General features: G+C 43.6%; 1 protein-coding gene and 1 pseudogene across 1 annotated transcript; both read left to right on the top strand.

Moving 5' to 3' along the window:
• The first annotated feature begins 4,120 nt into the window (after positions 1 to 4,120).
• LOC115110545 (suppressor of SWI4 1 homolog) lies at positions 4,121 to 5,640 on the top strand (annotated as a pseudogene).
• A 77-nt stretch (positions 5,641 to 5,717) lies between these two features.
• On the top strand, positions 5,718 to 10,588 carry LOC115110544 (P2Y purinoceptor 11-like). Its single transcript, XM_029636297.2, has 2 exons — positions 5,718 to 5,965; positions 6,557 to 10,588. Exon 2 carries the CDS (start codon positions 6,645 to 6,647, stop codon positions 7,590 to 7,592), a length of 948 nt encoding a protein of 315 aa, XP_029492157.1. The 5' UTR covers positions 5,718 to 5,965; positions 6,557 to 6,644; the 3' UTR covers positions 7,593 to 10,588.
• The last annotated feature ends 2,434 nt before the right edge of the window (positions 10,589 to 13,022 follow it).

Genomic DNA, 13,022 nt, shown 5'->3' with positions numbered 1-13,022 from the left:
GGTGGCCAGGTGCATGGTGTTTCCTCCGACACATTGGTGCGGCTGGCTTCCGGGTTGGATGCGCGCTGTGTTAAGAAGCAGTGCGGCTTGTTTGGGTTGTGTATCGGAGGACGCATGACTTTCAACCTTCGTCTCTCCCGAGCCCGTACGGGAGTTGTAGCGATGAGATAAGATAGTAGCTACTACAACAATTGGATACCACGAAATTGGGGAGAAAAAGGGGTCAAATTCAAAAAAAGACTCAAAAAAGTTCTGGGACACTGTAAAGTCCATGGAGAATAAGAGCACCTCCTCCCAGCTGCCCACTATTCTGAGGCTAGGAAACATTGTCACCACCGATAAATCCGCAAAATTGAGAATTTCAATAAGCATTTCTCTACGGCTGGCCATGCTTTCCACATGGCTACCCCTACCCCAGTCAACTGCCCGGCACCCTCCACAGCAACCCGCCAAAGCACCCACCATTTCTCCTTTACCCAAATCCAGATAGCCGATGTTCTGAAAGAGCTGCAAAATCTGGACCCCTACAAATCAGCCGGGCTAGACAATCTGGACCCTCTCTTTCTAAAATGATCTGCCGAAATTGTTGCAACCCCTGTTCAACCTCTCTTTCGTATCGTCTGAGATTCCCAAAGATTGGAAAGCTGCCGCGGTCATCCCCCTCTTCAAAGGGGGTCACACTCTAGACCCAAACTGCTACAGACCTATATCTATCCTACCCTGTCTTTCTAAGGTCTTTGAAAGCCTAGTTAACAAACAGATTACTGACCATTTCGAATCCCACCATACCTTCTCCGCTATGCAATCTGGTTTCAGAGCTGGTCATGGGTGCACCTCAGCCATGCTCAAGGTTCTAAACGACATCATAGCCGTATTCATTGACCTGGCCAAGGCTTTCGACTCTGTCAATCACAACATTCTTATTGGCAGACTCGACAGCCTTGGTTTCTCAAATGATTGCCTCGCCTGGTTTACCAACTACTTCTCTGATAGAGTTCAGTGTGTCAAATCGGAGGGCCTGTTGTCTGGACCTCTGACAGTCTCTATGGGTGTGCCACAGGGTTCAATTCTCTGGCCGACTCTCTTTTCTGTATACATAAATTATGTTGTTCTTGCTGCTGGTGATTCTCTGATCCACCTCTACGCAGATGACACCATTCTGTATACTTCTGGCCCCTCCTTGGACACTGTTAACTAACCTCCAGACGAGCTTCAATGCCATACAACTCTCCTTCGTGGCCTCCAACTGCTCTTTAACGCAAGTAAAACTAAATGCATGCTTTTCAATCGATCGCTGCCCGCACATGCTCGCACGTCCAGCATCACTACTCTGGACGGCTCTGACTTAGAATACGTGGACAACTACAAATACCTGGGTGTCTGGTTAGACTGTAAACTCTCCTTCCAGACTCACATTAAGCATCTCCAATCCAAAATTAAATCTAGAATCGGCTTCCTATATCGCAACAAAGCATCCTTCACTCATGCTGCCAAACATACCCTCGTAAAACTGACCATCCTACCGATCCTCGACTTCTGTCATCTATAAAATAGCCTCCAACACTCTACTCAACAAACTGGATGCAGTCTATCACAGTGCCATCTGTTTTGTCACCAAGGCCCCATACACTACCCACCATTGCGACCTGTACGCTCTCGTTGGTTGGCCCTCGCTTCATACTCGTCGCCAAACCCACTGGCTACAGGTTATCTACCAGTCTCTGCTAGGTAAAGCCCCGCCTTATCTCAGCTCACTGGTCACCATAGCAGCACCCACTCATAGCACGCGCTCCAGAAGGTATATCTCACTGGTCACCCCCAAAGCCAATTCCTCCTTTGGTCGTCTTTCCTTCCAGTTCTCTGCTGCCCATGACTGGAACGAATTGCAAAAATCTCTGAAGCTGGAAACTCGCATCTCCCTCACTAGCTTTAAGCACCAGCTGTCAGAGCATTTGACAGATCACTGCACCTGTAAACAGCCCATCTATCTACCTACCTCATCCCCATACTGGTATTTATTTATTTATTTTGCTCCTTTGCACCCCAGTATCTCTACCGGCACATTCATCTTCTGCCGATCTACCATTCCAGTGTTTAATTGCTATAATGTTACTTCGCCACCATGGCCTATTTATTTCCTTAACTTACCTCATTTGCACTCACTGTACATATACTTTTTGTTTTCTTTTGTTCTACTGTATTATTGACTGTATGTTTTGTTTATTCCATGTGTAAGTCCATGTGTTGTTGTATGTGTCGAATTGCTACGCTTTATCTTGGCCAGGTCGCAGTTGCAAATGAGAACTTGTTCTCAACTAGCCTACCTGGTTAAATAAAGGTGAAATAAAAAAATAAAAAAATTGAGTGACATCATCAACACAGTGAATCTTGCCCTCACTCACCCTCCTTTTGCTTTTGAGACACACATTTGCAAAGTGATTATTAGTTCCACAAGCTCTGCATGGTTTTCCGTAGGCAGGGCAGTGCTCTTTGCCAAGTGTGTGTGTATTCCCACAGTATTTACATGCTACGGGGCTCTGTGTTCACCGTTCGTGGTGAATTACTCTGCCTCAATTGGTTTTGTCTGAATGTCTGCCTAGCAACAGTGTGAACCCTATCAACATCGGGGCGTGGGGTTTCGATTTCCATTGCTCTCATTCTCATGTCAGTGACTTCAGCAGTGCGGCACATTTCAGTGGCAGTTACTAATGTTAAGCCTCTCTCTCTCAGTAGACGTCGGCGCGTATCCTCATTTACAATTCCCAGTACTATTTTGTCACGAATCAATTCATCTTTCAATCCCCCGTATTCACAAGTGGCAGATTTTTCTCTCAAACGGGTTACAAAGTTTTGTACTGACTCACCCTCTACCTGTTTGCTGCTTCCGAAAACGAACCGCTCGTAAATGACGTTTCTGGCGGGTTTGAAGTAATTCACCAATGCATCCAATATAGCCTTTGCATCACACTGTTGTCGTACTGTGAGGGTGAGATGGTGCCGGTAGATATGCCTGCATTCGCTGCCCATTAAACTCCTCAGAGTTGCCGCTTGTACCTCGTTAGGTTTCTCATGTAGACCGATCGCCAGGTCATAGTCCTCGAATTCATCCCTGAAGTTGTCCCAATTAGTATTCCAGTCCACTGTGAGAACCATGGGATTTGGTAGCGGAATGTTCGCTGCCATAGCGATGGAATAGGAGATTTCTTTCCCTTCAGTCATCGAGGTAGGTAGTGATGCTAGCTAGCCAGCTAACAACGAGTTGATCAGTGTTGTGACTAGGAGTAGGAAACGGCGTGTGTTCGCATATGTAACTGCGCCTATACTGTACTTAGCTACAAAAATAACAAACGTGTGTTTTTCGAACCACATCTGATACCATGTTTCAGTATTATATGTTGGATAAAGGAATAAAGACAGACACCAATGTCAAGTTCAATAGCCTCCTTAAGTCTTTACTGAAGACTCATCTCTTCAGTGGGTCATATGATTGAGTGTAGTCTGGCCCAGGAGTGTGAAGGTGAACGGAAAGGCTCTGGAGCAACGAACCGCCCTTGCTGTCTCTGCCTGTCCGGGTCCCCTCTTTCCACTGGGATTCTCTGCCTCTAACCCTATTACAGGGGCTGAGTCACTGGCTTACTGGTGCTCTTTCATGCCGTCCCTAGGAGGGGTGCGTCACTTGAGTGGGTTGAGTCACTGATGTGATCTTCCTGTCTGGGTTGGCGCCCCCCCCTTGGGTTGTGCCGTGGCGGAGATCTTTGTGGGCTATACTCGGCCTTGTCTCAGGATGGTAAGTTGGTGGTTGAAGATATCCCTCTAGTGGTGTGGGGGCTGTGCTTTGGCAAAGTGGGTGGGGTTATATCCTTCCTGTTTGGCCCTGTCCGGGGGGTATCATCGGATGGGGCCACAGTGTCTCCTGACCCCTCCTATCTCAGCCTCCAGTATTTATGCTGCAGTAGTTTATGTGTCGGGGGGCTAGGGTCAGTTTGTTATAGCTGGAGTACTTCTCCTGTCTTATCCGGTGTCCTGTGTGAATTTAAGTATGCTCTCTCTAATTCTCTCTTTCTTTCTCTCTCTCTGAGGACCTGAGCCCTTGGACCATGCCTCAGGACTACCTTGCACGATGACTCCTTGCTGTCTCCAGTTTCAAACGTTCTACCTGCGGGTATGGAATCCAAACCTGTTCACCGGACATGCTACCTGTCCCAGACCTTTTATTTGACCATGCTGTTCATTTATGAACATTTGAATATCTTGGCCATGTTCTGTTATAATCTCCACCTGGCACAGCCAGAAGAGGACTGGCCACCCCTCATAGCCTCCCTAGGTTTTGTCCTTTCTAGGGAGTTTTTCCTAGCCAACATGCTTCAACACCTGCATTGCTTGCTGTTTGGGGTTTTAGGCTGGGTTTCTGTACAGCACTTTGAGATATCAGCTGATGTACGAAGGGCTATATAAATTGATTTGATTTTGATTTGTTCATGCATTATACAAATCGCTACAGGCGGAGTCCGGGGAACAGTCCGGCTAGTCGATTACCTATCAACTAGACTGTAACAGCTACCATGGATGTACATGATGAAAATATATCTATGATTACCTGTGATATTTCAACAACAACAAAAGTAAACGCTTACTAACATATCCACTGAGAATGGGTGTTTCTGTTGATTGGTCATGGTGAAATGCTGATACAGGCACTCTGAATGTCTTTTCTGAAGTCTCCAAGACTGAGGAAGAGCTTCAGGAGATCCTTATCCGAAAAGAGGTGCAGATGAAAGAAAAGCAGGAAGAAAAAACAAGAGCAGGATGTTTCCCTAAAGAAAGCGTTACGGGAGGAGAACAAGTGAGTGTTATAGCACATTGGAACTGCTATTCATTCCACCTGAGTTGGAGTGGAACAGTGATGTTTGTTTCTGTAATGTCAGGAAAAGAAGCATGGCAGGCATCAAGAGGAAGCGCCAGGAGGAGGAAGAGCATGACCCTGAAGTGGAGGATCCCGGGAACCAGGATAACAGCCCCCCCCCCGGTTGTTGAATCTGACGACGAGGCAGAGTACTACAGACAGGCTGTAGGGGAGGAGCCAGATGAAGGTATGTACTCTTTCAGTACTGAACCAAGTCTCTAGTTTGTGTTTTGTTGTACTATATTTTTGTGCTACTTTGGCAGACAAAATCACCTTCTATATTTATTTTTCTCCCTCCCATCTAGATATGTTCCCTGCAGCCAAGAGGAGGCAAAGACCTGAAAGGCCCTCAGGAGGACCCTTCAAGAAGAGGAAACCGTTCTCTGGCGACGACAGGAAAAACAAATATGGTTCCAAGTCACCTCATAGGTCCGGTCCGAGAGGGAAACCCAGAGACCGAATGGGGGGTGACGTGGACAGGAAAGAGGGAAAGAGATTTGGGGATGGGGGCAAATCTTTTGGAAAGAGGTTTGGAGGAAGGAAATTTGGGGATGAGGCAAATGTTTGGAGGACAGAGGAATGTATTCCTTCATGAAAGGACCTTGGTATCACCACAAGTCAGCTGGAGGACTGGATGAAAATGCAATGATGTAATTGTGTACCTTGTGAACATGTTTATAAAAATGTTATAAGCATTGGCAAATAAATAGCTGAATACAAAGTTCAGCTCAATTGTGTGTAGCTTTTTTTTCTTGGGGCTGACTCATGTAGCCTCTGCCACAAGCTTTCACCTCAGTGTGAAACTGTGGCCGAGGCTGATGTGCATGAGACTTGAGTTGTGACATTTTCATTTGGTACTGTGCTACAAATAGAACAAGGGGCAGGCAGTGTTGGTCACACTTCTTGAAAATGCCTACAAATGGGTTGATTTGGTTGGATGAAAGGTCAGAAAGGGAATTGACTGCTTTAAATCTTTGTACATGTAACTAACCTATCATGGGAAGTTCTACTGGTCTCTGAACGTCTACCCCAGGAAATGTAGCCTTATCTGTCTTTCAATTAGTAAGTACTAATCTGGCTTTATTCTGAGGTCATTGCCATTATACATTTAAATATATGTAAAGTGTAAGGACAGAAATGGAGTAAATGTGAACCGTTTATAATTGACCACCTGTTTTTGAATACTGGTGCATACTTCTGGTGTTTGTGTCTGTTGAATAGCCTGGAGAAGTAACATCAGAAACGGTCTTGTGGCTATATGGAACTTGTTTTAGGCTCCATGGGGTGTTTTGGACAGACATTCTGTTGGTTTAAGATTTACACAACCTTGGTCCATGGTATTTTACATTATTATTTGCTATCCATTGCATAAATTAGTATGGAGAACTGCAGTGTGTTTTTATTTATTTTTGACCACAGATGTATATTTCTGATAAGACAACAGCTCTGAAGGTATCTTAAACCACTACTAATACTAGCAATTTATTACATGTATTGCGACAGAATGATACTGATTGACGTTATGAACTGTTATGACTGATGTATTGGCTGGCACAGTGCAAAGTTCCCCTTAGGGGATCAGGATGAACTGCATAAAAGAATGGTTCTCCACTTCAGAATATAATTAATATATTTATCCTTTTTCTTCCACAGAGATGAACAAATACCACTATTAGGAGCCTGTTTGCACAGCCTTTTCCCCTCCTATTTTCTAATCTCCTACAGAAATCAATACACAAACATGATGGATTACAACTCTTCTTGTCATGGTGACAAGTTCCAAGTGCAGTTATTGCCTTCAATGTACGGTGTTGAGTTCTGCGTGGCGTTGGTTGGTAACCTGTTTGCCCTGAGACTCTTGGCGACCAGGGAGAGGAACAACTGGCACACTGGTGTGGTGCTGTCCTGTAACCTGGCCATCAGTGACCTGCTCTATGTCCTCACACTGCCCCTGCTCATAGTCTACTACATGCAGGACAAGAACTGGCTGTTTGGGGTGGCGGTCTGTAAGATAGAACGCTTCCTCTTCACCTGCAACCTGTATGTCAGTATCTACTTCATCATGTGTATCAGTGTGAACCGCTATGTGGCCATTGTGTACCCCTTCTTCAGCCGGAACCATGTGAACCCAGACAAAGCCAAGGCTGCCAGTGTCGTCATCTGGATCTTTGTGACAGCCATCTCCTCTCCTGTGCTGAAGTTTGCCTCCACATGTCCAGAGGGAATCAACAAAACCCGTTGTGTATCCTACTCCTATTGCACCAACAGTGATGCAGTTGCAGTTGCATACACTCACTTGTTTTACAAATTCTTTCTGTCTGTGGTTGGGTGTTTTATTCCCTTCCTGGTCACATTTGCATCATACTGCGCAGTGTTAAGGGTGGTGTGGAGGAATGTGAATATAACCTCCCTGGAGAAACGGAAGGTGGCCCTGATGGTGTTTGCAGTGGTTGTGATGTATGCCATTTCCTTTGTGCCTTATCACCTCCTCCAGAGCTACTATTTCTACCAGAAGGTTGACGAACTTGGCTCTGTCTGCGACTGGGTGTACAAGGCCTACCAGGTGTCCAAGGGACTGGCTACACTGAACATGTGCATCCATCCACTGCTCTACATGGCTGTGTTTGATAACATCCGAGTCGCCTGCTGTGGAAGGAGCTCAGCAGATATGGCAATGAATAATACATGAACAAAATGATGCTCTCGCTGCTCTTTGGATTGCTTGCACTTATGGTGTTTCTGATAAGCAAGTGTTACACACAGTTGATGACTTATCTGTAAATAACTGCAGCTATATGCACTTCCTTCCAATGTTCTGATGGTCATGTTTCTTTTCATGATGTCTAAACTATGCCCTCTTCTATATTCATTATTACAGTATCAGATAATAGAAATTTAACATATTCAAAATAACTATTTGAAATGTAGCTACATTACAACATAATAACTTACAGTTTTCACATGAGAAATATATTAACACCAAAAGCACTGGATAAAAAGTTATTATAACAACCATTTCTGCCCTAGGAAACAGTGGATGGAAACGCGTGCTAGTTTGAAATGGAAAAGAGTCGCTGTAGCTATTGATAAAGAACATCAAGACGATGCAGCTGCTTTAGAAGTGGGATGCACTGTTGAGCGTTACATCCCGAGGGGTTCGTGCTGATTGTATGGAGATTGTGACAGCCATCTCTTGAGAGGGCAAGAACAAGATGAATGTGAGAAGTGCAGTATTATCATAAGGTGATGTATACTTGGAGGAAGGGGGAATGGAGGGAAAACGTGAGGCAGATGAGGTCTAAAAGAGAGGGAGAAATAGGGTGAGCTTAAGTCGGTTAAAAATGGCGGGGAAAAGGGAGATGGTTTGTTAAAGAGGAATGGTAGAAAGTGTAAGCAGAGTGAGTTGTACGCAGGATTGAAGACAGGAGGGGAAAGGGAAGTGAAACAGGGCGAAGTATCGGAGGCGCAATGGCGACCTGCCATTCGGGCAGGAAGCTCCACCTGTTTAGTAAAATACTTTAAAAAAATATATATATATATATATATATTTTGAGTTGTAAACATGTATATATATATATGTATAAACATATATATACACATTTAGTGTGTTATTTTGGCATTTATGTGTCACATAAATGTTTACAACTCAAACAAAACATTTGTTAGTAAGCATCCCCCTTTTTCCTCCAAACATAACAATGGTCGTGATGGCCAAACAGTTATATTCTTGTTTCATCAGCCCAGAGGGGATTTCTCCAAAAAGTATGATCTTTGTCCCCATGTGCAGTTGCAAACTGTAGTCTGGCTTTTTATGGCGGTTTTGGAGCAGTGGCTTCTTCCTTGCTGAGCGGCCTTACAGGTTATGTCGATATAGGACTTGTTTTACTGTGGATATAGATACTGTTGAACCTGTTTCCTCCCATATCTTTACAAGGTCTTTTGCTGTTGTTCTGGGATTGATTTGCACTTTTCGTACCAAAGTACGTTAATCTCTAGGAGACAGAAAGCATCTCCTCCTGAGCGGTGTGACAGCTGCGTGGTCCCATGGTGTTTATACTTGCGTACTATTGTTTGTACAGATGAACATGGTACCTTCAAGGTTTTGGAAATTGCTCCCAATGAGCAATTTTTTTTCTGAGGTCTTGGCGGATTTCTTTTGATTTTCTCATGATGTTAAGCAAAGAGGCACTGAGTTTGAAGGTAGGCCTTGAAATACATCCACAGATACACCTCCAATTGACTCAAATTATGTTAATTGGACTTTCAGAAGCTTCTAAAGCCGTTACATATTTTTCTGGAATTTTCCAAGCTGTTTAAAGGCACTGTTAACTTAGTGTATGTAAACTTCTGACCCACTGGAATTGTGATACAGTGAAATAATCTGTCTGTAAACAATTGTTGGATAAATTATTTGTGTCATTGCACAAAGTAGATGTCCTAACCGACTTGCCAAAACTATAGTTTGTTAACAAGAAATTTGTGGAGTGGTTGAAAATGGAGTTTTAATGACTCCAACCTAATGTCATGACTGTCCTGATCAGGTCAGGTTACAGGAGACCACAACCCTACAGATTATCTCTCAACCCCAACAGAGAAGGAGAGATCTAGGGGTCTGAAGATGTGGTTTTTTTATGACCCCTCACGTCCCTGTTAAATCTCAGGCCACAGACAAATTCCTTTGTCCTGTTACTATGGAGAACCAGCCTCAGATCATTAAATATGAAATAAAGGGACTTTGGAACAATGGTTTCCATCAGCCACAATGGTGGTCATGACGATAGATTGGAATATGAAAATGTATGTCATTTTTGTTTTGTTATTAAAGGTTAATAGATGACGTTATTACGAAAACATTGTAATGTGAAGAGTTTTCCTAGTAGATGATGTTTATACATTGTACGTTATATGGAAAATATCCAAATCAAAGAGAATGTTTTGGGGAAGATGAAATGTTAAGTTAGTTGTCTAAAATTGGATTTGAATAACATCTAGACCTTGCCTCATTAACTTGGTACGCCCAGAGAATTGCCCTAAAGGCGGTTACGCCCACTTCTGACCCAAGGGTATAAAACCTGTGAGTATAGAATTTACAGACAAGACTTCGTGACCCCAACTGCAGCAAGGTCTAAAAAGTCAATGAGCCCAGAACGCAACGCACGTTTGAAGACAAAGAAATCATTTTCTACCCAAGCTACGGATGAGTAGCTGTGTCTAAGCGGGTGAATTCAAGTCGAACCACCTAGCCTCCATCTCCCATCGAATCTTGGTATCTAAAGGGTTTCATTCCTATGCTGTGAGCTCTGAGCTACAGAGCTGTCTGTCCTCAGAAGACCCCTTCCAGAGCAAAGGGTGAGGGAACAGACTCCTCAGCCAAAAAGGACACTGACATCGGGAGGACGATCAGGGAGGTGCGCCGGAGTAGTGCGTCATCGAACAGCTGAAGGCCTACGCAGAGAATCCTCGGAGATCATCCCCACCTAATTACATCATTATATTCTGACCCATAAGAGCGGCAGTTTGGGGCAAGGCTATGGTTAGAATAGCAGAGCTGACAAATTCACCCAAATGTATATTTCTCTTGTGTACTTTCTTTTTTCTCTCTCTTTTGAAATCCTCATTGTGGGTAACATGCGCCATAGTGATTTTGCCCGTTATACTACGTTCTAATAAATAGCCTATAATGTGTTTTGTCTATGTGTATCTTTTATCATCATTTTAGCTTTTTAGTAAATAAATATTAAACTAAAATTGGTGTGGTACGAATTTATTGGTGAGACCCGGGTCTGTTGTAAAATCGATATTCTGATATTCTTTGAGTTAATTTGGGAAATAGAAACTCAATAAAAACTAGTTTTCCCATGGTGCCCCAGGTTAATGAGTTAATAATTGCTTGATTCAGTTAATCACGCAATTAGAAACTTTAATCATTCGATGAACAACAGTCGTCACATTAACTAATACAACGTCACGACACTAAGTATATGTAAACTTCCGACTTCCACTGTACAGTCGTGGCCAAAAGTTTTGAGAATGACACAAATATTAATTTCCACAAAGTTTGGTGCTTCAGTGTCTTTGGATATTTTTGTCAGATGTTACTATGGAATACTGAAGTATAATTACAAGCATTTCTTAAGTGTCAAAGGCTTTTTATTTACAATTACATGAAGTTGATGCAAAGAGTACATTTTTGCAGTGTTGACCCTTCTTTTTCAAGACCCCTGCAATCCGCCCTGGCATGCTGTCAATTAACTTCTCGGCCACATCCTGACTGATGGCAGCCTTCTTGCATAATCAATGCTTGGAGGTTGTCAGAATTTGTGGGTTTTTGTTTTTCCACCCGCCTCTTGAGGATTGACCACAAGTTCTCAATGGGATTAAGCTCTGGGGGGTTACCTGGCCATGGGCCCAAAATATTGATGTTTTGTTCCCTGAGTCACTGAGTTATCACTTTTGCCTTTGTGCAAGGTGCTCCATCATGCTGGAAAATGCATTGTGGGGCGGCAGGGTAGCTTAGTGGTTAGAGCGTTGGACTAGTAACCGGAAGGTTGCAAGTTCAAATCCTCTGAGCTGACAAAGTATAAATCTGTCGTTCTGCCCCTGAACAGGCTCTTAACCCACTGTTCCTAGGCCGCCATTGAAAATAAGAATTTGTTCTTAACTGACTTGCCTAGTTAAATAAAGGTAAAATAAAATTGTTCGTCACCAAACTTTTCCTGGATGGTTGGGAGAGGTTGCTCTCTGAGGATGTGTTGGTACCATTCTTTATTCATGGCGGCTGTGTTCTTCGGCAAAATTGTGAGTGAGCCCACTCACTTGGCTGTATGGTCTCAGGATGCTTTACTGTTGGCATGACAAAGGACTGATGGTAGCGCTCACCTTGTCTTCTCCGGACAAGCTTTTTTCCGGATGCCCCAAACAATCGGAAAGAGGATTTCTGCAGAATATCAGACTTTTGCAGAATATCAGTCTGTCCCACATGTTTTTCCTGGAGAGAAGTGGCTTCTTTGCTGCCCATCTTGACACCAGGCCATCCTCCAAAAGTATTCGCCTCACTGTGCGTACAGATGCACTCACACTTGCCTGCTGCCATTCCTGAGCAAGCTCTGTACTGGTAGTGCCCCGATCCTGCAGCTTAATCAATTTTAGGAGACGGTCCTAGCGCTTGCTGGACTTTCTTGGGCACCCTGAAGCCTTCTTCACAACAATTGAACCGCTCTCCTTGAAGTTCTTGATAATCTGATAAATGGTTGATTTAGGTGCAATCTTACTGGCAGCAATATCCTTGCCTGTGAAGCCCTATTTGTGCAAAGCAATGATGATGGCACGTGTTTCCTTGCAGGTAACCATGGTTGACAGAGAAAGAACAATGATTCCAAGCACCACCCTACCTTTGAAGCTTCCAGTCTGTTATTCGAACTCAATCAGCATGACAGAGTGATCTCCAGCCTTGTCCTCGTCAACATTCACACCTGTGTTAATGAGAGAATCACTGACATGATATCAGCTGGTCCTTTTGTGGCAGGGCTGAAATGCAGTGGAATTTTTTTTTGGGGGATTCAGTTCATTTGCATGGCAAAGAGGGACTTTGCAATTAATTGCAATTAATCTGATCACTCTTCATAACATTCTGGAGTATATGCAAATTGCCATCATACAAACTGAGGCAGCAGACTATTTGTGTCATTCTCAAAACTTTTGGCCACGACTGTATATATATCAGACCGTATACCATGGGTGTGACAAAACATTTATTTTTACTGCTCTAATTACCACGGCTAAGGGCTGTGTCCTAGCACTCTGCGTTGCATGGTGCAATAGAACAGCCCTTAGCCATGGTATATTGGCCATATACCACACCACCCTCGGGCCTTATTTTCTTAAGTAAATCCGATTTGTACATGTGCATAACTACAGATAAATTCAGACAGGAGAGTTTGATCAAAGTTGGACAGATGATCTCAATATGTTCAAGAAAAAAATAATGTTAGGCTTTTTTTCTGGCAATTGTGCCTTCTTTATGTGCCAGATGTTAAGTCTACAAACAATTATAAATGGCCTATTTGCAAGATTGACTTGACATTTCAATAGGCATAGGCTGTTGACTAAAATCTGGGTT

Source organism: Oncorhynchus nerka, linkage group LG26 (genome assembly GCF_034236695.1).
Source record: "Oncorhynchus nerka isolate Pitt River linkage group LG26, Oner_Uvic_2.0, whole genome shotgun sequence".
In the NCBI taxonomy this organism is placed as follows: Eukaryota; Metazoa; Chordata; class Actinopteri; order Salmoniformes; family Salmonidae; genus Oncorhynchus; species Oncorhynchus nerka.
This window is presented reverse-complemented; position numbering and strand designations above follow the sequence as displayed.

Bases quoted from the DNA above. Each gene is read 5' to 3' on its own strand.
- LOC115110544 (XM_029636297.2), top strand. From the start codon at position 6,645: ATGATGGATTACAACTCTTCTTGTCATGGTGACAAGTTCCAAGTGCAG.